Raw genomic sequence first — 24,759 nt, 5'->3', positions numbered from 1 at the left:
CATTTCCTTCCTAGGTGTGGGAGGAGGCCAACAGTGCTTTCTATTTGCCAAGCAGGTGCTGTAGAGGCAGAATGTGACAGGGGTGATGGCAGCCAAGGAGGCTGCAGATCCAGCCTCTAAGGAGAGCGCAGCAGCCATTGTAGTTGCACTGGGTGATGCATTCCTTGGGGGACAGATCTGCTGCTCCTGTGGGTCCTGCTGCTTGAGGCAGTTGCCTCACAGGTGGGCTGGCCCTGCCCATCCCTACCATGAGCCCCCAGAAGGTCCCTCAGGCTAAAAAAGTTTCCCTACCCCTGGAGTAGGCCCTCATTCAGGTTACAAGATAATACAGTAGTACCTCAGGTTACAGATGCTTCAGGTTACAGACTCCGCTAACCCAGAAATAGTACCTCAGATTAAGAACTTTGCTTCAGGATGAGAACAGAAATTGCGCAGTGGCGGCATGGCAGCAGCGGGAGGTCCCATTAGCTAAAGTGGTACCTAAGGTTAAGAACAGTTTCAGGTTAAGAACAGACCTCCAGAATGAATTCAGTTCTTAACCTGAGGTACCACTGTACAAGGTGTCACAAGACAATTTAAATGCCAGCACCATTTTATGAAACAGATCACCTGTGTGACTACTGTCCTGTATCCTAAGGAAGCATTCGTTTAAGCTCTCCCTATCACAAGAACCTGAATTACAGTAGGTAGTTGTACTATACAATATAAACACAAATCCATGTCCAAAAAAATGGTAGTCTGCATTAAATGAAGGATATTGGGCATGAATTATGTTTATGCCCTCTCTGGAGCCAATCTGGGGAAGACACAGCACAAGAGTTAAAAATTCTGCAACGCTCATCATTAATGGGAGCTGTGCCAGCTAGCTAATGATTTGGGGATTATGTTCTGAGGACTCATCCTCATGTTGTTTAATTTGTGGTGAGCTGTGCAATTTTAGCACATCAGCCAAAATATATTAGCTAACATGAAAATGATGGTGTTAATATAGCAGACTCTCTTAAGTGTAAGCACATTAGTTCATTGAGATAAATACTCCATGCAGAGTAATGTAGCTCTATCTTTAATACTGCTAGATTATTATTCTGGCACGTTTTAGCTAGTACTGCTTGGCTGATGTATCTTAAAAATTCACACCTTCTGATACCTGTAAATGCCTCTCATGGATGAATCTTAAAAGCATACAAATTGCTGATCAAGGCTAAACTTTTCATCATTGCTGCTGCATCAAGTGCCTTCATCCTGTTTTCCAAAGTTTAAGATGCTTCCAGGAATTTATTTGCTCTTCTTTCCACAGAATGATGATGAACAAAACTGCACTGTGTTTGCCCTTTTGAAATGAAAACAGCTGTGAGAAATCCATTTGATCCGGATTATTGTTTGGGCTTCTTTTAAAATTATTTATTTGCTTTTCCCCCAGGTCTTTGCCTTAGCAACCTAAATTGCTAACATATCCAGGGACAGGAGAACTACATCTCAATCATAATAGCTTTTTGGAAAATGCTGTTATGTGATTTGATCCTATGCTTTACTTTTTGATGCTAGTCCACATCACAATACATTATATTATAAAGAGTATCAGAACTAGATATCATCAAAATCTACTATGTGAAATTCCTCTTTTCTAGCACGAAAATCAATATGGTATGCTAATCTGTTCTCAGAACATGCTGTGCTATGCTATGCTGTGGCAAAGTACAGTATCATATATATCATTCTTCATCCAAAGTATAAGACCCAAAATTACATGCCATGACACACTAGTCTGCTGCTTTACAATTACTAGAATGCAATAGAAATTCATTCGTTAATGGAGCAAGCTTTTTTTCTCCTGCTCTGGACTGTAGGACTCGAACCAATGGCTTCAAGTTACAAGAAAGGAAGTTCCAACTAAACACCAGGAAGAACTTTCCGATGGTAAGAACTGTCTGACAGTGGAACGGGCTCCCTCAGGAGGTGGTGGCCTCTTCTTCATTGGAGGTTTTTAAGTGGAGGTTGGATGCCTTTAGTTGAGAACCCTGCATTGCAGGGGGTTGGACTAGACGACCCTATGGGTCCCTTCCAACTACTAAGGCTCCAGGGAACCCAAAACATTAGAAGAGTCCTGCTAGGTCAGAACAAAGATTGATCTAGATCAGCATTCTGTATCCCACAGGGGCCAACCAGATACTTCTGGGAAGCTGAAAAGGAGGTTATGAAGGCAATAGCTCTCTCTCTCATTGTTGCTCCCCATCAACAGGTACTGGGAGGCCTGCTGCCTCTAAACCTGCAGATAGATATAAGCCATCTCAACTAGTCTTATAACTCAAGTCAAGAGATGCCACCATTCTATTATTACAGTGCTTCTCAGTAGAAAGATTGTTTTTCCGTCTAGCTTCTTATTGTCTACATGGCAGTGGCCACCGAGGCAGAAGTCTTTCACATCACCTGCCACCTAATCCTTAAAAAATAAAAATAAAATAAACCTGGAGATGCAGCTATAGAATTTGGAACCTTCTGCAGGCAAAGCATATCCCCTATCACTCAGCTATGTATATGTATATGTATATGTGAATCTGGTGAATGTATATGTGAATCTTCTTCCAAATAGGAGGCTTCCAAATACGACCCGCTGTTCTGGGTCGGGGCAGGGAATTCTCCGTATTGCTAGATCATGTTTATTTGGGTCATTTAATCACTCCTGATGCAACCAAATTACTGGGTCTGGCATCAAGAGTCAGCATGGTCTGTCACCTGCCAAAGCAGAGGAGCTGCTGGCCAATGGAGTCGCTGAGGTGATCATCTATTTCCATGTGGGAAAAGTGCCCATTGGCAGAGAAAGAAATGGCGTGCAAAAGAGTTGTGCTTTGCTCCAGGTAATCCCCTCTTGTCAGGAAATAAGAGATCATCCCGAAAGACCCCTGTGACATCACAGGGGCCCCCAGGGTGATCTTCAGTTTCCTGGCAGGAGTAGTAGAGGGAGCCTATTAGCACCACTGGCACTGAGCTGGGAACAAGCAGTGATCAGCTGCAAATCATCATATTAGGAGGATGTCTGGAAAAGCACCTGGAAAAATGCGGGTGGAGGTGGAGGAACTGGGATTGGCTGCAGCTCCCTGCTGCACACCCAGGGTTGCTGTGTAATATGTAAAATGGTCATAAGGTTCTCAGCCTGAAAGACATTTGCAGGTCAACTCTTCCGTTTCAGAATGCAGACTTCTCTTGAGACATTGAAATCCCCATGTAGTGTTGGTGTGATGTGAACAATGGGTTAAATTACACCATGCTTGGTGGCATGTCTTGAGGAGCACGTCCCCCATGTCTGGATGGTCCTAGATAAGGGTGTCAGGTGCACTGGGTTACCGTAGCAACACCAGCAAGGTCGAGTGCATGACTTGCTGAGTCGTTCACCCTCCCATTGGTTCAGGAATGCTTTCATTATGTCCTGTTGTCCTGCCCTGTCCTTTTGGGTCTACCAACTACCAGTACTTCTACAAGGTCAAAACCATGTGTCCTGGTGCTCTGTAGATTTGGAAAACCCAATAATCTTCACAGCAGAGAGCTTCTTCCTAGCTGGGCACCCAGCTTTGGGGAGATCATCAGACCAAGCATTCTTTAGTTCAACCTGTGCCAGCCTGGTGTCCTTTAAATGTTTAGCGCTACCATTTCCATCAGCCCCAGCAAGCACATCCATACTGGCTGAGACTAATGGGAGCTGTTGTTAAAAACTTCAGCAGGCTGGAGAAGGCCTCTCTCAGACCATAAGGCAGCAACTAAAGGCTATTAATAATAACTGACATTTACAGAGATATGCCTTTACACAAAGCAGTCTAAAAACATGGTACAGATTTGCAAAGGATGGGTGACAGCCCCATCTGGCACAAATAACCATATCACCAATAAATCCAGTGGTGCTCAGATGATTTTCATGGGTCCTGTGTGTCTATAGCATACTTTATGTATGCCGGTTGCCTGCAGTGGATTTGTTTTTTAATCAGATTGTTTTACACTGCCTGAGGAAATCACCACCCACTGAAATGTATTCACTTCTGAAACTAAACTCACTATGACAGATATACATCACCATGATCCAGTTACATAGGTAAGGCATGAAAACAGCATCGTATTATATTGCATTCTAGCAAAATGTCTATTATTATAAGTTGTCCCCTTGGAGTGCAGCAAATCTAAGTATTCTGCATTTTACCATCCTGCAGAATCAGTGGAGGCCCAGCCACTTACCATCCTGAGTATAGGACTAGGTTTGCTCTCACTGTGTCCCTATATGCATTCCTTACAAAAGTTATTTTCCATGTAAAAATCAATTGGCAGTCATTTATGTGGGAGAAAGTAGCAGGCTGCACATGGAAGCAACAGTGAGGTGGGGGCTGTATTACCCTCTGCCCATTGTGAAATTAATGTCTGAGTTGAGAGGTCAGTTCAAATCTCAGAAGATCTCCCACATTGTGGTCTTGGTCACACTAGAGTGTGACAGAATCTTGGGAACTAACTTTTATACTGAGAGTCTAAATGTGATGAGGGTGTTGATTATTACTACAATTTATAATATATTGACAGCAACACTTCTAGTGGCTTATAGATTTTTTAAAAGACATAAACAAAGATCAAAATGGTTAAAACAACAAGCCCCAAATTCAACTGAACAATAGCAAGTGTGGCAAATGGAAGCTTCAGGAGGGATATTGGGCAAGAAAGTAAGATCACTGAACTGTTTCAAGTGTGTTTTGCAACCCATGATGCAAGACAATATTCATGGCTTCTTTTATAAACCACAGCTAGTACATATTTGCACAGCACATCTTAATGTACTGGCTCACTTTTGAATCCAGGACTCCACTAGTTCAGTCACTAGATTGCAATACCTCATGTTTCTTGGGAAGTCTCTTATACAACTACATTGATTAGGTCTGCTTGTGTTTAGCTTGGCAGCCCAGGAACTTAAGAGTAGAGGAATGCGTGTCAAAAACACACACACACAAAAACCCCCAAGTCCACTCTCCTTGTTTACTTTGACAGAAATAGTTTTGGCATAATGTCTCAAGGATGAAGTAATCAGCAGCAAATTAATTGGCAATCAACGGAAACAACATAGGGGAACAAATTCACGACTTGCTGGCTAGAAATTTCTGTCTTCCACAAAGGGAAGCTACTTAGTAGTGGAAACTATGGAAAGCAAGAGAGACCATCTAATGATACTGGCTGCCAAAGAATTGTGGGGCTACGAAGGTAGCAGGGAGCCATGGACCAGAAGCTGCTGCTGAACAGGAGAATAAACTTTGAAAAGGCACTGTAGTGCCACTGGCAGAAGTTTATGGTCCCATACGGCTCCCATGTGTTGGGGAGATGTTCAGCTTGAATAGGTGGATGGGAGGGGAGGGTGAGAAAGGAGCAGCTGGAAGAAGCTCCAAACAAAGTTGGGGAAAACATGTGGACTAGGGAGAAGAAGTGGGACACGTCACTCATTGTGAGCTGAGGTCCAGAGGGGTGGCAATGAAAGAGGAGGAGAAGCAACAGAGCCTTGTTGGGAGCCTCGTCTCAGGAGGATTGTCCTGTGGAGTCCAGGTAAAGTTTGCATGTAGACTCATCCTTTCCTTAGTCAAGGAATAATTTGTGTCTTCCATAGCTGATGACATAGCTGATTACATGACATAACAAACCATCTCGAAATTTGAATGTGGCAAATAGTCCAGAAGAGAAATCCAGGCAGAAGAAAGGAGACTCTATCTGAAAAAAGCTCAGTCTTACTTAACTGAATGTTCATAAAAGCTCAGAATAGTAAGCAGTGCAAGATGAGTTTCTTGCAGAAAGAAAGTAAATAACTGTAATTGTTTCTGTGTGGATATTCTACGTGTGACAATATAAGCCTCTGAAAGGTACAGATTACCTATCTAGGCTATGTAGTTATAATGTATCTGTTGATGTACAACTGCACAGACCCAAGGTCATCCTATTTTCTTCATTTTATTCTTATTTTATTCGTTCCAAGACAACTTGCCACTTTTAGTGTAGACCTCTATCTATCTATCTATCTATCTATCTATCATCTATCTATCTATCTATCATCATCTATCATCTATCTATCTATATCTATCTATCATCCATAGTGAATAATGGGCAAAATGTACCTAGAGGTGAATCTATCTAGATCTTATATCTTCTTCTTTTATAACCATTGCATTTTCTCTAATGCAATGTAACTCATTTTCAAAATCTTTTTTTAAAAAAAAACAAAACCCAATAAAACTCTGCAAATGAAAGCCAACTAAGAGACAGTTAATGTAGCAGGAAGCCTGAAAGGCATATTTATCTCTCTTGATCATTGAAAATGAAAGCCTGATATGCTTAGCATAGTAATCAGAGAATAAGCAATGAAGCATATAATTTTATTGCATCAAATTCTATGGGCAAAATTGGGCAAAAGAGTTTTAAAGACCGAGGCACAAAAGGTATCTCCAGCTTTGTTTAAAATCTCAATAGCTACAATTTTTCATGCACAAATTTCACTTCATATTTTGAGTAGAAACATATGTCTTTATTAAATCTATCAATTCAGCAAATTCTTAATTTGCTATCAGATCTGAATTATTATGTGCAATATTATTTAGCAAGTTGTGTGACACAAATGCATTTCCCCCTTCATTCTAAGGACTCTACTAATAGCATGTAATTCATATATGGACCAAATTACCTGAGTTCAATGAGACTTCTTGCCTGATCCTGAGACTTTCTGCATGAGCATGTCAGTCCTGAAGATGATGCATTTTAACTGCTTATAACAGCATAACAGCATAAGGTTTGGTAAGCTAATGGCATGGTAAGCCATTGTTACCCAGTAATATCTATCACAGATACATTTATTTTTGTATTTACTATCAGTGTACCAATAATTTAAACCAGTAGTCTGCATTAGGATACCATAATACAGCACAATAATGTAATATTGTTCTGGAATATGATAATAAAGTAATAGGGGGCTAAGGATTTTCCAGAGGAAAAAATTTCTTGCCACTTTCAACTTTCTTCAGTTTGTCTGGATGGAAGTGTTTAACCAGGGCATTGCTTTAAAAAAAAAAAAAGGTGCAGAAGCAGCCTGTGTTTTAACAGCAGAAGCAATTGAATATGCTACTTATAATCACTGGAATCCGAATCACATCTCTCCTAATTCAAACACAATTTTTAAATCAGTGGAAAAACCTGGAAATGTGTGTCAAGCTCTCCTGTTTTGCTCAAAATTGTATGAGAGCAGTTTACAAATATCTGAGCAACTGAAAACTAGTTAAAGGTCTTTAACCTTCCTTAGCAACACTCCCACTATTCCTGGCCCAGTATTGTTTTACTCAATAGATGCAGTCAAAAGCAAGCAAAAGCAGACCTCACTTCCTCACATTCTTGTGTTAAGTACAGCATGTTCTCATCAGGCTGCAGGAGATAGCAGCCTCTCGGAAATGAAGGCCATATTTGGCAATGGGACAGAATAACCTTGAATATCTGCAGCTGTATTGCGGGGGGGGGGGGGGTAAGAGTTCTGTGGTGATGAAAACTGAGGGGGTGAACATTTCCCCTTTGCCGTAAGGATTTAAGAAAGATGCACATAAAATCTCTCTTTGCTATGTCTCTGCTTATCTCTGTCATATGTAGGAATAAAATATATTGGAAATAGAATACCTTGGGGAGAAATGTTGAAAGCAAATAGGGAAGAGAAAATTGGGGAGGAATCTGAAGCTGGGAACTGACATATTTGCGCATTATTTGGCTGCAGAGTGTAGAATCCTGGTGACCTGAGAGCATCACACATGTCTAGTTACAGCAGATGTTGTTGTTTTTTATCACATGGAAGAGGAATGTCATGTGAGGAGAGGGGATGAGAAATGAGGATATAGGATAGGAATGACAAATTCCCCATACATTCTTTAGGGATGGTGGGATTCATGACTAAAAGAGATAGAGAGATTCATGTTGGTGGTCACACCTGTTTGTTTGTATTTTTCAAATAGCATTTACTCGTTGAAAACTTTTCTGTCCCACTTTTCCTTCAAATGGTCCTCAGCAGCTGACAACATTAAAAACATCAATAAAAAGGAAAACAATTAAGTAGAAATAATACGGACAGCAAGAGAGCAAGAAAAATGGCAACAGCTCAGCAGACGTAAGGGGCATTATTCCATCCTCAAATCTTTCTTTAAATTGTCTGACAAAACCCAAGCAGTAAAGTTGACAGGCAAGCCTCTCTATGGAGGGCATTCCAAAATTTGGATAAAGGGAGGTATATAAATCAAAGAATAATAAATAATAACATTTATGTCCTGTGGTCAGGAAAGCCTGCATGTGTGTTTCTTCCCATCATATTTCAGACAACCAATGAGACTTCACTTCTTTGGGTCATGGATGGAGCCTGGTAGAATCTGGCATGTCATTTGTTGAGCCGTTTTTGAATTCAGTGGACCAAAGCAAGACTAGGCAGAACTTGGCAGGTTTTGCGCATAGAAATATCTGCTGGATCATTGATGGAGCCTGATGGTGCCAGAGGTGGAGATTTCAAAGCATTGAAAGGACCACACGAGGCTTTGGGGTCAAGGAAAGAACCAAATTCTTTCTCAGAGGCCCATGCTAGTTGTGATGTTGGTAGATAGGACAATGTCTCAACATAAAACTTCCCCAATCAAGTAGGAAGAAAGAACATAAAAGCATAAGAGGAGGCTGCGTGATCAGGCCAATGGCCGATCTAGTCCAGCATCATGTTCTCACCGTGGTCAACCAGATGTCTCTGGGAAACAAGAGCACCTTCCCCGCCTGTGTTTTCCAGCAACTAGTATTTGGAAGCATTATTGCCTTCAACTGTGAAGCAGAGCATAGCCGTCATGACTAGTCGCCGTTGATAGTCTCACCCTCCATGAATTTTTCCAATCCTCTTTCAAAGCCCTCCGTGCTGGTGGTTGTCCTGTGGGAGTGAGTTCCATAGTTTACCTAGGAGTGGAGGTTGGATTTGTTGATCCAAAGGAGCCTGTGTGAAGAGTTCAGACTCATTCCCCCTTTGTCCCCTACCTTCCTGCTGCCCCACAAGTGCTTTGCTCTCAGAATTAGCGCTTTTGGCATAGGAACTCAACACTGCATGGAGGCATACTGTATGGAGGTCAGCTTTGGGCAGGAAGAGGAGGGCTGATGCACTCCTCATCACTCAATGCCGACCTCACCTTTCAATATGATGGCACCAGATCCATATTTCATCTCACAGATCTACTGCCATGGTGTCTAGCCTGGCCCATATTTTAACACCATTTCATTTAAGCAGACATGGAATGAATGCTGACTAGCACTGCAGCCGTATTTTGTTTTGTTCTGTTTCAGCACAAGCGCAGGGCTTGATTCAAACTTTGGCAGAGCTAATGAGAATCCTTCCAGCAAGATTTGGCTCAAGAAGTTCCCCCACAGGATATGTTCTCACGTGGACTTGCTTCGGCAGTCAGCCCTTCTCCGGAGCCAACTGGATTAACTAGCTTCCATGGAATGGCTTGAAGGAGAAGAAGTAGTAATTATCACTTATGTCAGTGAGAAATTCTAATATAGTGGCAGCGAAATCATTTGTTTTCCAATAGGCACTGCATTAATAAAATACATGCTTGTAGATGAGGCAAGATTGGTTAAGAATCAAGGGAAATGAAGTCAGTTCTTTTGTGAATTTTTATTCTTTTTTCTTTGGTCACCTTTGGAGATGCCATGGTATCTGGGTTGGCAACCCCCACGCTAACCCCTTATTTGCACAGTCCCTATATATGTACAAACTCTACATACTCCAGAGCCTATGGCTGTGTACACTCTATACCTTTAAAGCACATTCAAAACACGTGATTTCCCCTCAAAGAATTCTGGGCACTGTAGTTTACTAAGGGTTGCTGGGAACTGTAACTGCATGAGGGCTAAACTGCAATGCCCAGAACTCTTTGAGGGGAAGCATGTGCTTTAAAGATACTGTGTTTATGCATCCTATACACATAGTTGAGAACATTGCTATGGAGTCATAGCATGAGACCACACACCCACTTGCATGCTTATGACTGAGGCACTTCCCTCAGCTGTGACATCTTGAAATTAACCTTCAGTGCTGTTTTTAGGCTGATTTTGCTGTTCTGCTGGGTTTAATTAAAAACAAACCAACAAACCCAAACATTTTTTCACTGATCCAGTTGTGATTGTTTTGAAACTATGGTGGCCGCTCCGGGATTCTTTGGACTGAGAGTAGGCTGCTAAATGTTCCTGCTAAAGAAAGAAACAAACGACTGCTCCCGAAGACGCCTGGTTGGCAAGCTCCATCGAAAGAGACACCCAGGATGGGGAAAGAGGATCAAAAGGGGCAGGGGTGGTGAGAGGAGAGCTGGGAGGGGTAAGAGATTATAAAGTGTAGACGCAGAGAACAAAACACTGGACGGTCCTGCTGGCTGGATCTAGAGGCACAGATTCTAGAGGCACAGATTCTGAGGGAGCTTGGGTTGGGGCCAGAGCCCTTTCTTGAGCCCAGAGCATGGGGTAGAAAGGGGGAAGAGAACTGTAAGCTCAACAGAAAGCCAAAAGAGCATGCATTTGCATAAAACATGTGTCTGCCTCCCTGTCTGAGGCATAGGGAAACCTGTGACCTGATAATGTTAAGGTGACCTGGCTTTTGAAGGGATTCCAGTCACTCGAGGAAATTTGTTCACCTTTCACGGTGTCAGGAAATACACACACCCTCCTGCAGGTCAGGGCGTAGACTGGGATCATGCAGAGAAGGTGTGGCTCAGTGGCAGAGCACATGCTTTGCTTGCAGAAGGTCCAGGTTTAACCGCTGATATCTCCTGAAATCCTGGACAGCTGCTGCCAGTCGACGATACCAAGATAGATGGGCAGATGCTCCGGCTTGGTATAAGGTAGGTTAGAGCCTATGTCTCTAATGCCCCTTGAGGGACAGCCTGAGGCTACCACCCTTGGTGACACCCTGGCCCTCAAAAGCTGTGACACTGTCCAATACACCCTGATGGGGCCCTTCCCCAATATCTGGTCCAGCATCACAGTAGGGGCAGAGGTGGTGACAGACCCATGCCAAAAGCCCAGGCCTGAGATGAGAATGTCTGCTCAACAGCCCAAGGTTTGCTGCCCCTCAGCTTTACTTTGGAGGAAGAGGCAAGCATTAATTTCCTCAGGAGAGTGAGGAAAATCCTCAGGGATGATTCACACCCTGGCCGGCACTTTCTTGATCTCCTGCCCTCGGGCAGAAGATATAGAAGCATGATTAGTCGCACCAACAGGGTAAAGACAGCTTCTATCCATGGGCTGTTAGGCTGCTGAATGAAAAGATAACAACAGGGCAACTGACTTTCGGGTTTGGTGGGTGTGCGTCAGTAAACGAGGGGAATTAAGACTAAGAGAGCTGAGTGGGGGGTGCTTGTGTAATCTCACTGAATACAAGTTGTACAAGTGACAATAAAGTATTTCAATGTGTATTTACTTTGGAGGAAGAGGCAAGCCTTAAAATGAAACTCCTTCATCTCTGCCTCTTAGCTGCTGTTGCAACTAAGAAGTCCCACATATAATCTTGCCTAACCCAACTCTGGCTTCTGCTGGACAGCTCCCCAATTGGTCTAGGTCACTGGATCAGTCCATGCTCTGACTGTTGGTAGCCACTGCCCTGCTCTGGGTTGATAGAAATGGACACAAGCTCTGCACGGACACAAGCTCTGCTTGTCTGAAGGACAATTACGGTAACAAAAGAGTGCGACCACCACAAGTGATAAGGGGCCTGTCATACTACCTTCAGCTGTCTGAAAATATAAGCATAACCAAAACAATTGTCCCCAGTCTTAAATTATAAACACTAGGCACAGGGAAATGGCATTGTTTTATAAACAATACTGTTGTCTCACCAGCGGTAAAGAATGTTACACATCAAAATCAATAGGAATTCAAAGGATCATAATATGGGAAATGGAGGAGAGGAACGGGTCTCAGGAGACCCAGAAAATGCAACATCTGGGATTTGTGTTTGAAATTTTACAGTTTATGTTTTATAGAACCTGTGATCAAGAAGGTCAGGTTTTGGATCCCCAGATGTGAGGGGATTTATTGCTGCCTTTCATATCCTAAACGAAGCAAGATCAAAGTCACCTCGTCTCGTAGGACCAAGGCTGCCGAAAAGCGGGTGCATCCTCCTCTTTGGTCTATTTGACCTCAGAGATTTGTGCTGCCGTTTCAGCCTTTTGATATTACATACTTTGGTCCTTCTCTGCTGGGAATGGCTGATCAGACATTTTCATTACGGAATTCATTTTAAAAGGAAAGACTGTTTATTTGGAGGGGGGAAAGGGGGAGTGATTAATTATTAATAAGAATTTATAGAGAAAGTCAGTGAGAATATTATTACCAGTGAAATATGGTACGGCTGGTACTTCAGGAAAAATAATCTCCAGCAAATCATTGTGTGTGTGTGTGTGTGTGTGTGTGTGTGAGAGAGAGAGAGAGAGAGAGAGAGAGAGAGAGAGAGAGAGAAAGAAAGAAAGAAAGAAAGAAAGAAAGAAAGAAAGAAAGAAAGAAAGAAAGAAAGAAAGAGGTAAGCAGGTTCCAAGTATTTAGGGAAGATATTCTTGCATAAATACATATTTTATTTAAACAGTTTAATAATGCAGCCCTATCCATGTTTACATTGTTGTTTTAAATGCTGTGATATTGCCGCCACCAATTTCAGTGTCAGTCCTCGGGTTAACGTTGACTATATACGTATATCATCTTGGCGTTAAAGCAATTTACCTGAAAGAGGGGCACATATGCATCCTTCCTGCTTTTGGCCTGAAGTTCTAGAACTGAACTGTACGTATGGAAGAATTTTGTCGTGGGGTGGGCGGAACTGGTCCAAAAACCCCACACCAACATCCCACTTTGAAATGTGTGCAGCTTGCGTGCCTTAATTTGTAGAACAGCAGGCCACGGGGCTCAAGCCTACCTGAAAACCAGGCATTTGGGACAGTAGGTTTAGGAGAAGGAGGGGGGTAATTATAATGGTGATGATTGTGAACCGCCCTTCAACAAGAATTCTCAGGCTGGTAAGCAGTCTAAAGTAAAACACAGAATAAAAACACCACCAACAAAAACCACCATTATCATAATTATCATAAATATAGCCGGCCGCAGCACAGAACATAATCATAAAGTGATGGAGGAGGCATCTCATTAACCTGTGCAGGCCAGGTGGAACAGATACATCTTTAGTTGGTGGTGAAAAGACTATTTTTCCCATTGGTCCTGAGCCACACTGGCTGGGGATCATGGGAGTTGGTGTCCCACAATGTCTGCATGGTCACGGGATTCCCATCTCTGGTGTAGACTGAGGGTGCAATTCTATGCACATGTACTTGAGCTCAGTGGGACTTATGTCTAAGTATATACATATGGTGTGGAATTGCATGGATGGAAAAGGGTGCCACACTGGGGTGTCAGAGGTGGTGTTGTCCATTTGGTAATGTAAAACCTGTTTATTTGAAATTGTAAAACTTAAAACATTTGAAAGGGAGGAGGGACTGCAAAACTAAGATTGAAAAATTGAACTCAGCTAGACTTCTTTTTTGCTTGGGACGCGGGTGGCGCTGTGGGTAAAACCTCAGCGCCTAGGACTTGCCGATCGTCAGGTCGGTGGTTCGAATCCCCGCGGCGGGGTGCGCTCCCGTCGTTTGGTCCCAGCGCCTGCCAACCTAGCAGTTCGAAAGCACCCCCGGGTGCAAGTTGATAAATAGGGACCGCTTACCAGCGGGAAGGTAAACGGCGTTCCGTGTGCTGCGCTGGCTCGCCAGATGCAGCTTGTCACGCTGGCCACGTGACCCGGAAGTGTCTGTGGACAGCGCTGGCTCCCGGCCTATAGAGTGAGATGAGCGCACAACCCTAGAGTCTGGCAAGATTGGCCCGTACGGGCAGGGGTACCTTTACCTTTTTAGACTTCTTTTTGAACAGCCATAGGATCGGAGTCTTTTTTTCATGTGCATCATTTTAATCTTAGCAGTGTTAACCTAACAATGATTAACACACATAAAACAAGAAGGAAACTATATTTCATTAAATATGGAAATGAACTCAGATTTATTCGTATTTGAACCAACTCTGACTAATTCCTAAGGGTACCAAGTGGCTGGGTTGGAGCTGTTCCCAGGCTGTTAGGAGATGAAGGTCATACTTCAATGGAAGGGTAATTGAATTTTCTCAGGGGTTTACCATAAGACCAAGCAGCTGAAATACATGAATTCTGTGTCTCTGCCATTTTTTAAAAATTACTTTGTCAATCATTTCTCAAACGAGAAACTATGCAATTCTGATTAATCATGATATAAACCTTATGGATGATGGCCAGCAATACTGACTTAGCCCTCTCAAGGCAATAACAAAATCCTCCCCAGTTTAATGAAAAGCAAATTAGCACAACTCCTGACCAACTCGAGGAAGGCTGTGGTCAAACTTCCATTTGTAAAGCAAAATGGGGCACACAGTGAATCAGTCATAGGACTGTTTTCCCATAGGCCCAACCTCTGCTTGTATTACCTCAACTCCTTTCATTCCATTTTGTGTGAATCAGACCTGACGGTGTCTAGTTTGTGTACAGCCAGTGGCCTAACATCAGGGGGGCCACAGGGGAAATTGCCCCAGGCACAAAACTGTTAGGAGCGCAAAAATTGGTATCGTAATGCCTTAAGCATATGTTGTGAATGTGGCCATAAAATAAACCCATCAGACCTGCAACAAAATCTTGCAGCATAGAGCCACAGGATTCCAGCCACTTCATTCTTCAAGCTTTTAATGTTTAATAGGTTATTGTATTTTAGTGTTTTGTTGGAAGCCGCCCAGAGTGGCTTGGGGGACCCAGCCAGATGGGCGGGAAATAAATAAATAAATAAATAAATAAATAAAATAATAATAATTCTATTCTCCCTTTCCCTGATTTTCTGACCCACCCCCCTTTCTATAAGCATTCAACGAACATGGAACACTCAGTTCTCACTGGGCTGTTCTAAGGTCTCCCTTTGTTCCCCCCCCCCTCTTGATTTGTACTTCTGCAAACCTTGGTCGTCCCCCAGGCCTACAGATGCTATCTCCTTGTATGCTTCTGGTGCTGTTTTGGTGACATACACAATGACACTCAAGAGTCTGAACACTGGAAGTAGAATGAAATGCTAAGAGGCATTGTTTTTATTGGATCATTTTTTGTTGGAGAGAGTCAGGCCAAGCAACTGAACTTCAGACTCCTTTATTTTCCATTTAAAGGTTGTTTATACGCAGAATGTCGTATCAGAAAAACAGATAATACGGGGGGGGGGGGAATGTGGTGGTTGATTTTTCTTCAGCCAATAGACACTCATAGATGGATTAATCCAATATATAAGGTTCCAGTTAACAAATAAACAGTTTCGCTGTGATGAACTGACAGATTAATCCAAAAACCCTCATCATATCAATAAAACATGGCTTTCCACTTGACAGTTAGGATTTAAATTGTTCCAGAATAAAATGAATTGTAGCTGTATCTTCTCAGAAGACATGTCAAGCATTCTCCCTTTCGTACATTTGTCTTTAGAAAGAATTCAGTCTATTCATTTCTGTTGTAAACAAGTATGTATTTAGCCAAGCTTGAATTAAAGGGGAAGCCTTATTTCTCCAAGTCTTTCAACGACAAGGCGCTTGCCAGCCACTTCCTACTTTCTCTGTCGTAAGAACATTTTTAAGACTCAACAGAGTCAATGGCCTTGTTGGCCTTATGCCAATTCATCGAATAGCCTTGATCCGATAGGATCTAATTTTCTGGCATTTTCATCAAGTCTAGGCAAGGAACACAGGAAGCAGTCTTATACTGAGTCAGATTAGACTGAGTACACCTTGCTCAGGACTGTCTACAAGGACTGGCAGCAGCTCTCCAGGATTTCATACAGCAGATGGCAAGGCAGTGCAGCAACTCACCTGGCCTCCTGTCACCAGCATTGGGAGTGGCAAGGCCTCTCTCCCTCCCACCAAGCAGCAGCAAAATGGAGGGCAGGAGGTCAGGGGAGCACTACTCCTCTACCCCAGTGACCGCCACTGAGCAGGAGACATTCCCAGCCCTATTTGGTGGGGTGTCATGGATTAAACTTGGGTTTTCTACATACAAGGCAGGTGCTACTGGCCCTTCTCTTCTTCTTCTTCTTCTTCTTCTTCTTCTTCTTCTTATTATTATTATTATTATTATTATTATTATTATTATTATTAAATTAATTTCTATACCACTCCATACCAGAAGGTCTTAGGGTGGTTCACATAAAATATCAAATACATAAAATCAAAACAAAAACAACAATCCATTTTTTTAAAAAAACAACCCCCAAAGAGCCAGCATTTTAAAAAGAGTATAGGATGTTGATCAAGTCAGGCAAAGACCTGGTTAAAAAGGAACATTTTTGCCTGGCATCTAAAGGTGTATAGTGAAGGCGCCAAGTGAACTTCCTTGGAGATATAAAATTAAGGCCCAAGTAAATGCCATGTTAATTGGAGGAATGCATGCTTTTTGAAAGGGAAGCCTGCTAATAATAATAATAATAATAATAATAATAATAAGAAGTAATTATTTATTATTTATTATTTATACCCCACCCATCTGGCTGGGTTTCCCCAGCCACTCTGGGCGGCTCCCAACATAATAATAATAATAATAATAATAATAATAATAATAATAATAATGATGATGATGATGTGATAAAACATCAAACATTAAAAACTTCCCTAAACAGGGCTGCCTTCAGAAAGTCAGATAGTTGTTTATTTCCTTGACATCTGATGGGAGGCTGTTCCACAGGGTGGGCGCCCCTCCAGACTGGGAGAAGTGGGGACTGCTAATTTAACATGACTTAAAGCTACTATTTGCATGCCAGTGGAGGCTTCCCTCAAAATGGCAAGGATCCCTTTGGGTGAGGTCGTTTCCGTCCGACCTTGGCAAGGAGAGATGCAGTTAAACTTCCCCTCCCCATCCCACACAGTCCTCAGGCAGCTCAGGATTTCCTTCCATTATTATTTACACAACAACAAGTGCACTGTCTCTTTGGCCCTCTGGGGGTCCTCCCTCCTTGCAACACCAGCAAGCAGATGTGTCATTCTGAAATTCATATTGCAATGAAGTTGGAGAGAAGTGCTCGTTAAACTCCTGTTAAACTCAGCATGCTAATCCTAACAGATTTAGCATATTAGCACATGTTTGTTGTTTGGTGGTAATACTGCCAATTAGAAACTTTTTCGCACTGGGCTGCATACTTTGGAGATCTGCAAGGGAGATCTGCATGGCAAAGTAGACTCTGACATACAGAAGGTGCTAACATAGGAAACTAACTTCATGCTTGTCTTGCTATTCCAGGACTAACTGCTCTAACAGGCAGCAGCACTCCGGGGTCACAAGGTAGGAGTCTTCCATGGCCCTGTTATTGTTGTCATTTAGTCGTTTAATCGTGTCCGACTCATCGTGACCCCATGGACCAGAGCACGCCAGGCACTCCTGTCTTCCACTGCCTCCCGCAGTTTGGTCAAACTCATGTTAGTAGCTTCGAGAACACTGTCCAACCATCTCGTCCTGTGTCGTCCCCTTCTCCTTGTGCCCTCCATCTTTCCCAACATCAGGGTCTTTCCCAGGGAGTCTTCTCTTCTCATGAGGTGGCCAAAGTATTGGAGCCTCAGCTTCAGGATCTGTCCTTCCAGTGAGCACTCAGGGCTGATTTCCTTCAGAATGGATAGGTTTGATCTTCTTGCAGTCCACGGGACTCTCAAGAGTCTCCTCCAGCACCAGAATTCAAAAGCATCAATTCTTCGTCGATCAGCCTTCTTTATGGTCCATGGAGTTTTCTTGGCAGGGATACTGGAGTGGCTTGCCGGTTCCTGCTCCAGGTGGATCACGTTTAGTCAAAACTCTCCACTATGATCTGTCCATCTTGGGTGGCCCTGCATGGCATAGCTCATAGCTTCTCTGAGTTGTTCAGGTGCCTTCGCCATGACAAGGCAGTGATCCATGAAGGCCCTATTATTAGAGGCCCCTTTTAACCGGAGATGCCAGGGATGTAAGGGGCTTTTCTACATACAAGCATGTGGTCTGCCATTGAGATACAGCCCCTTGTTCCGATTCAGCAGTAGATGGCAGGTTTTCCCAGGGACAGTGGGGAGATTAAAAAAGAAACCTCTCAGGCCCAAGAATAGAAATTGGCTCCTAGTATGTTTCTGAGCACAATTCAAAGTGTTGGTGCTGACCTTTAAAGCCCTAAAAGGCCTCGGCCCAGTATACTTGAAGGAGCGTCTCCACCCTCATCATTCAGCCCGGACGCTGAGGTCCAGAGCCAAGGGCCTTCTGACGGTTCCCTCCCTGTGAGAAGCGAGGTTACAGGGAACCAGGCAGAGGGCCTTCTCAGTGGTGGCGCCCACCCTGTGGAATGCCCTCCCACCAGATGTCAAGGAAATAAAAAACTATCTGACTTTTAGAAGACATCTGAGGGCAGCCAGGTTTAGGGAAGTTTTAATGTTTGATGTTCTATTGTGCTTTTAATTCTGTTGTGAGCCACCCAGAGTGGCTGGGGAAACTCAGCCACATGGGTGGGGTATAAATAACAAATTATTAATAATATTATTATTATTGTTATTATTATTATTATCATCATCATTATCATCATTATCATTATCATTATCATTATCATCATGGGACAAATGAAAGTGTGGATGAGCGCTTAGGTTTGTGCAACTGAAGCAGATTAAAGCACTCTGTCGCTCTAGTACAAGAAATCCACTTTTAAAAAAGGAATTAGACTTCTCACACTTTAGAAACTGATAAGGAAATGCACTGAAAAGTGTGGAATGAACCATGATTAACAGGACAAAATATAAGCAGCCCACAAGCAAATCAGGACGAGTGTAAGTTAGATACATATAGTCATATAATCTCCTGGCAAAAATGTCAGAATGAATGCTCAATAAAGACCAGATAGGATCTAACCTCTATGTAAACTTTATGCAAGCAAATCAGGATGAATGCTCAATAGATTGCCTAGACTCCATTACAGTATTTTGGGGCCTGTGAGTGATGCACATCATTCAAAGGCTTCTTTCCTTTCACTGTCAACCCTATGTGAGGGCTGTTTTGAATATGCAGAAACAGCATATGCCAGAGTCCTGCCTGGACAGCAGCACTTCAGGCGGTATAGGAAGGACTGAAGGCCTGAATGCTCCCCTGCTTTTCTGCACATAGAAAACTAGCTTGTCAAGGATAAGGCTTTTTTTCTGACTGGCTACTTTTCTAGAGATGGGGAGTGTACATGGAAGGACCATAGCTCAGAGCTAGAGCATCTGCCTTGCATGCAGAAGGTCCCACAGTCAATCCCCAGCATCTTCAAGTGAGGCAGGGAGAGACCACTGTCTGAAATCCTGGAGTGCTGCAATAGAAAGTACTGGGCTAGATGGACCAGTGAGCTGGCTTGGTATAAGGCAAGTTCCTATGTTCCTTCGGAGGGCTGTTCAACACATGCCTTCCTCACCTGGTGCTGTATATAGTGATACAGCCTAATGAGGGCTGTACCATGTGTTATTTTGGCACATTCAAACTGATTCTGAAAGAACAGGAAATCAAAGCAGGTTTATCCTTTTCTTACAACAGGAACACAAAGATGAAAGCTCTGGTTGTGCCCATTGTGGGCACCCTGACACTTCTCCTTTTCTTCCACCTCCTGCCCAGCAGCAGCTGTCAGAAGGCATTTCAGAATCACATTCAGGAGTGGAATTACAGAGAAGGAGGTAAGAGGTGCTAGCAAGCTAAGGCAGAGGCAGGAGTCATTTGTAAGCTCCTTGCGGGCAGGAGCCTGTCCACTTTTAGTTTTCTAACTCTGCAAGTCGCCCATGCACACTGATAGCACCGTCTTAATATGAAGAAGAAGGTTTCTGATAAAGGCTTGTGTGAATTCTGGTTTCCTGCCCAGTCTTGAGTTCCGCACCAGTAGGGTTGCCATATTTCAAAAAGTGAAAATCCGGACACAGAAGTTGTTGAGCTTTTCCCCAAACATTTCAGCCCAGATATATGTTTCTGACAACCGACTCTTGGTTATTATGGATGTATGGCAACCCTTCACACTACAGGAAGCCAGATATACAATGCTACAGTATTTGTGTATGTGCAGCTATTGGGAGTTGAAGTGCCACCTGGTGACTGTGAACGAGTCTTTGTACTATGGTTTTGCCTAAAGGAAGGGTGGGAGATCTCAACACCTGTCCTGCAGAAGAAGTACAGTCACATGCTTCCACCACAGAATTTTATCTTTGGATGAATGCGCTTACTACCCCAGATAGTGTATCAGTTGCAATTATGATCTGTGGGATGTGATTGCACAAGTAAAGTCATTAGGCTACAGTCCTCAATGAGATTTACTTCTAAGTAAACACACCTAGGCTCAGAGATGTAGCTAAAGAAAAATATCAAATTCAGAAATACAAATCCGTGAATGGTGGGGGTTAAAACATTAGCAAGGAGCAGTCAAAATATTAATAGAATAATATAAGCAAAAAGCAATCTTTGGGAATGTGAATGTGCCAGATTTTGTGCACCTGGCTGCAATCCCACAAACACATACCTCTGGATTACACGCAAACATGTGTATATTTATAGTGATACTTAATCCATGAAGATTTAGGTGTAATGGAAGATAAAATAACTGATTAATGACTTGCTTCTCCCTCCCTGAATTTTTTCTTTCCCCTCATTCTCACGTGAATTCTGATATCGCAGCAGATAAAGTGAATATCCAAGGCATAAAGAGTTTTACGCGCACCCTGGAGAAGTGGGGGAACAGCATCTTTTGGCAAATGAAGCACTCTTTGCTGAGTCACCCTGACGCACTCCTGCCTGAACTTTCCAGGTGAGAATACAAGAGCATTGCTGGCCTTTTCTCCGCTCTGCTTTCTCTGGAACAGAGAATTCCCCAGTGTTGAAACTCTTTATACCCCAAAGGGGAAGATTGGATGAGCAACTAGGATTTTAGCCTTAAAACTCTGTTAGTGATGGAGAGTCACTAGAATGGGAAGAAATATGCCTGGGTTGTCCCAACTTCTTTTACCCGATAGCGTAAATACAGACCAACTCTCAAAGTGATGAGCCTACTTTTTCTCATACCAGGGATACTCTGAAAAGGAGAGGGCATGGTAACTTCTGGATTGATGGAGGGGAAAGTGAAGGAAGGCAGTGACTTGGAATAGAAATCCTATGGGCAATGGAGAATTCATAGAGGTACAGAAAGCTGTCTGCATTAAACAACAGTATGGATGTCATGAGCCTCAGTCCCAACTCACTGTGATTTACACCTAAATAAGCATGAGTATGATGTTTCATACATTGGTCCAAACTGGCTTGTTTTCAAACATTCAGTTTAATAACTGATAAGCAATTCAAGGCTTGGGGGGGGGGGTCCTATTCCCCTTTAGGCAAAACATTCTCTTTTATTTATCAGCCAGATTTGATGGGGAAAGTTGAAGCAGAGTTTAGTGAGGAGAGGGGGGAGCAAAATGTTCTTAAAAATCCATCCCATTTTCAACAAATCAGTTAGTAAAATTAACCCTACCTATATTTGGCAGAAACAATAAAAAGTGGGTTTTAATGGGGATACCGGAGTGTTTCGGATCTGCTTGCTTATATCTTGAATCAGTTATGGCACCAGCTGTGAGCATGAAGGACTCCCATGTGGACAACATGCTCTTAAAAGTGAGTGTAAAACTTAGCATGAGTGGTAGTTAACTGTTCAAATGTCTCTAATGGGCTGTTTATATGGGAAGAAATGTCAACGTAAATATATAATAAATGTTATTGCTAATTATTTTTCCAATGATTACACTGAATAATGTTGTTTCTGTTAGATCAAGAAATGCTTTTAGCAGCAGTTTCTGTTTGCATCTGTGTTCAAAGGTGGCTTATACCCATAGCAAGGAGGAAAGTCCTCCGAACTCAGATTTACTGCTGATGCAGAGTAGACATCCCTAGGCCTGCCCTTTAAGAGGCTAGTGATTAACAGCAGGACTCAGATGCAAGTCCCATTGGAATTACTCTGAGGTAATGAATGATTGCAGCCTAAGAGTGCTGTGTGCCAAAAAGTCCTTGAGTCAAATCTCCACTCAGGTTGCCTCCAGGCTGCCACCCAAGTGCAAAACATCAACTTTAAAGAAGAACTGGGTTTTTTGCAGTTTGGAAAGTGATGGGGAAATGTATTCAAAAGAGGTGTGTGTGTGTGTGTGTGTGTGTGTGTGTGTGTGTGTGAATGAATGACCAACAGGAAAATGTATAAACAGGATGAGTGTTAGTTTTCATATAACCACCTTGCAAACAACGCTATATAAATAATTACTACTTTTAGGGTATTTAATTGAAGAATCACCACCATCTATCCAAGCCTTGAAGTGGATTTCTCAAACTTGGTCAGATGAAGCTGCTAGATCTAATTATTTGCGCTGGTATATACTATGCAGCGTTATAACAGTTTGCTTGATGATGCCTTAACACAACTGTTGGTGTGCCTCATCCTAAGCATTGCGAACTGGCAGAGCAAGCCTCAGGCCCCCTTCTTATGGTCAAGTCACAATATGTCTACTCAGAAGTCCCACTGATCTCAATGGGATCTGCTCCTGGGTAAGGGCATATCGGATTGCAGCCTTACAGCCTTAAAAAAGTCCGGCAGGACTTAAAATATTTCTGCATACTCATCTCATGTTTTAAGTACATATTGCAGCTGAGGGCACTTAATGTGTGATGTGCCCTTAATTTCAATGGGTCCTATTGCAAAAATGAGTAAGGCTGGGCTAGGTCCAGTAGGCATGAGATTTGATGGATCCCTGGGGAGGAATCATTGTTAGCACTAACACTGCAAAAGTCTTCGATCACCTCCTATCAGCGGCAGCCTCCGACCACACTGATTATTTATCATCACAACAGTTGTGACACATACAGGCTTCTGAACTGTGCTGACTGAATTGTGTTGAGTCGTACTGAGAAAAACTGGCAGTGAACTGCCATAATAATCCTGATCTGTATACATTCTTAATATTGATCTTCTTTGACCGGCAGCCTCCGGCCTATCTCTGAAGCAATTGACAATCTCCTGAAGCAAGTACTTTCCATGAAGAAGAGGCTGGCAGAGCTGAACGAGCGCCTCAGTGTCATGAGCAGGACCCTCTTCCCCATCCGCTACAAGGCCCAGCGGAGCCAGAGGCTTGGCAGCATCCATCTGAGGAGGTACGGCTTCAGCAAAAGAGGAGGAGGTACATGAGAAGGCATCTTCAGTGGAATTAGCTCTTCTCCAAGATGAAATTCTGCTCAATCTCTATTCCAGAGGTCCTCATCAGAAAGCTCAATAAAAGGAAGTATTGACTAAAAGAAAATGTGTGCAATATTATTATTATGAAGGTTTCTCTCTCTTCCCCATGAATGGCAGTCATAAAGGGTGTTTACACGTTACGTTCAACATGTCTACAATCTGTGTACACACAAAGTTGAGCAGTACACGTGACGTCCAACACGTGTTTGGTAGGTAGTAGCATGCATGCAGTTGCAGATCAGCCTAGTATCTGCAGAAGGATCTTTGTCTAAAGCAGGCATACAAGTCCCATCAGCCCCAGCAGCCCCAGCAAACATGACCAATGACCAGGGATGGTGAGAGTGGCAATTTAGCAACATCTGGAGGTCAAAATGTTGCCCACTCCCTTTCCCCTTTGGCTGTGGCTTCCTACAGCCTACATATCCCTAGAACTCCTATGTATAAATAATTTCCTTCAATTCCTTGTCTGAAAGAAAAGGCTTATTTTTGAGCACACAATTTGAGCTTTCTTACTTCAGAATCGGATTTGAAGAGGGTGTTTGGGAGAGGTGGTTTTCAGACAGTCTGAGAATTTCTGGTTAAGGATTATGAAGCTTCCATTTGAAATGATCCAGTATGAAATGAAAAGTACAAACATAATGATACAGAGAGTTGTCTTGTATGCATAGTACAATCCAAACAAAAAAAAAGTTTAACAGTTTCCTCTGCTAGCATCTCTTGCATGCTTTTTGCTTCCTTTTTGGACTAAACTTTTATGTTTTATATTCTCTCAAAAGACTTGTGAAATTCACAGTATGGATCTTTCTTTAGTAGGTGCTGAAAGAAAGGCAGACATACAAAAGGAAATCACCATCATCTCCCTGAACTCCTTTTAAAAATCCTTTTAATGATTTTGCAACCTAGATACACAGTTGCCTTCTCCAGCCTATATATATATATCTTTCAACCCACTGACAGCTCCCACCCAACTCTCAGTGAAACTCATCAGGCCTTCAACTTCCTCCATGACTTCACCCTTAGAAACTTCAGCTTTTGCCAGTCCATCTTCTTGGAGCCAATTCAATGTATGCACTAATATAAAAAAAGATGTTCTCGCTCTAAAGACCTTGAAATCCAATAAATTGTAGCCAATGTGCCTGTGAAAAGATTGTGAATTCACTCATTTCATATGCAGCACAAACTGAACCACTTCCCATGGATATTTCCCTTGGGAGTGGGCGTGGGAGACTAAAGCGACCAATGGCTACTAGGTCATGATAGCTCTGCACTACCCCCAGAATCAGAAGCAGTATCCCTCAGAATAACTTCTGCTTGGAAGAATGAATTTGTGGGTGGGTGTTTCTGGAGTCATGTCATGCTTGTAGGCTTCCCATTGGCATCTGGTTGCCCACAGGAGGAACAAAATAATGTATTA

The 24,759-nt window shown here is 42.8% G+C and overlaps 1 protein-coding gene across 3 annotated transcripts; it reads left to right on the top strand.

The window, feature by feature from the left end:
* The first annotated feature begins 5,147 nt into the window (after positions 1–5,147).
* Positions 5,148–23,415, top strand: LOC144328984 (uncharacterized). Of its 3 annotated transcripts, none has more exons than XM_077934911.1 (5): positions 5,148–5,562; positions 6,647–6,814; positions 19,652–19,788; positions 20,774–20,903; positions 23,096–23,415. In XM_077934911.1, the coding sequence occupies exons 2-5, from the start codon at positions 6,807–6,809 to the stop codon at positions 23,295–23,297; spliced, it is 477 nt and encodes a 158-aa protein (XP_077791037.1). In that variant the 5' UTR covers positions 5,148–5,562; positions 6,647–6,806; the 3' UTR covers positions 23,298–23,415. The 3 variants fall into 3 exon arrangements, with proteins under 3 accessions (XP_077791037.1, XP_077791039.1, XP_077791038.1); XM_077934913.1 differs by lacking the exon at positions 6,647–6,814 and adding an exon at positions 17,378–17,419 and having other exon boundaries at positions 5,150–5,562; positions 23,096–23,414; XM_077934912.1 differs by lacking the exon at positions 6,647–6,814 and having other exon boundaries at positions 5,153–5,562; positions 23,096–23,413.
* The last annotated feature ends 1,344 nt before the right edge of the window (positions 23,416–24,759 follow it).

The sequence above is a fragment of the Podarcis muralis genome, chromosome 10, assembly GCF_964188315.1.
Source record: "Podarcis muralis chromosome 10, rPodMur119.hap1.1, whole genome shotgun sequence".
Taxonomy (NCBI): domain Eukaryota; kingdom Metazoa; phylum Chordata; class Lepidosauria; order Squamata; family Lacertidae; genus Podarcis; species Podarcis muralis.
Note: the sequence above shows the minus strand (reverse complement) of the source record. Positions and strands in the feature narration are given on the sequence as shown.

Bases quoted from the DNA above. Each gene is read 5' to 3' on its own strand.
- LOC144328984 (XM_077934911.1), top strand. The intron at 19,789-20,773 runs GTAAGAGGTGCT...CTGATATCGCAG, and splicing joins GTGGAATTACAGAGAAGGAG to CAGATAAAGTGAATATCCAA. The intron at 20,904-23,095 runs GTGAGAATACAA...TTTGACCGGCAG, and splicing joins CTCCTGCCTGAACTTTCCAG to CCTCCGGCCTATCTCTGAAG.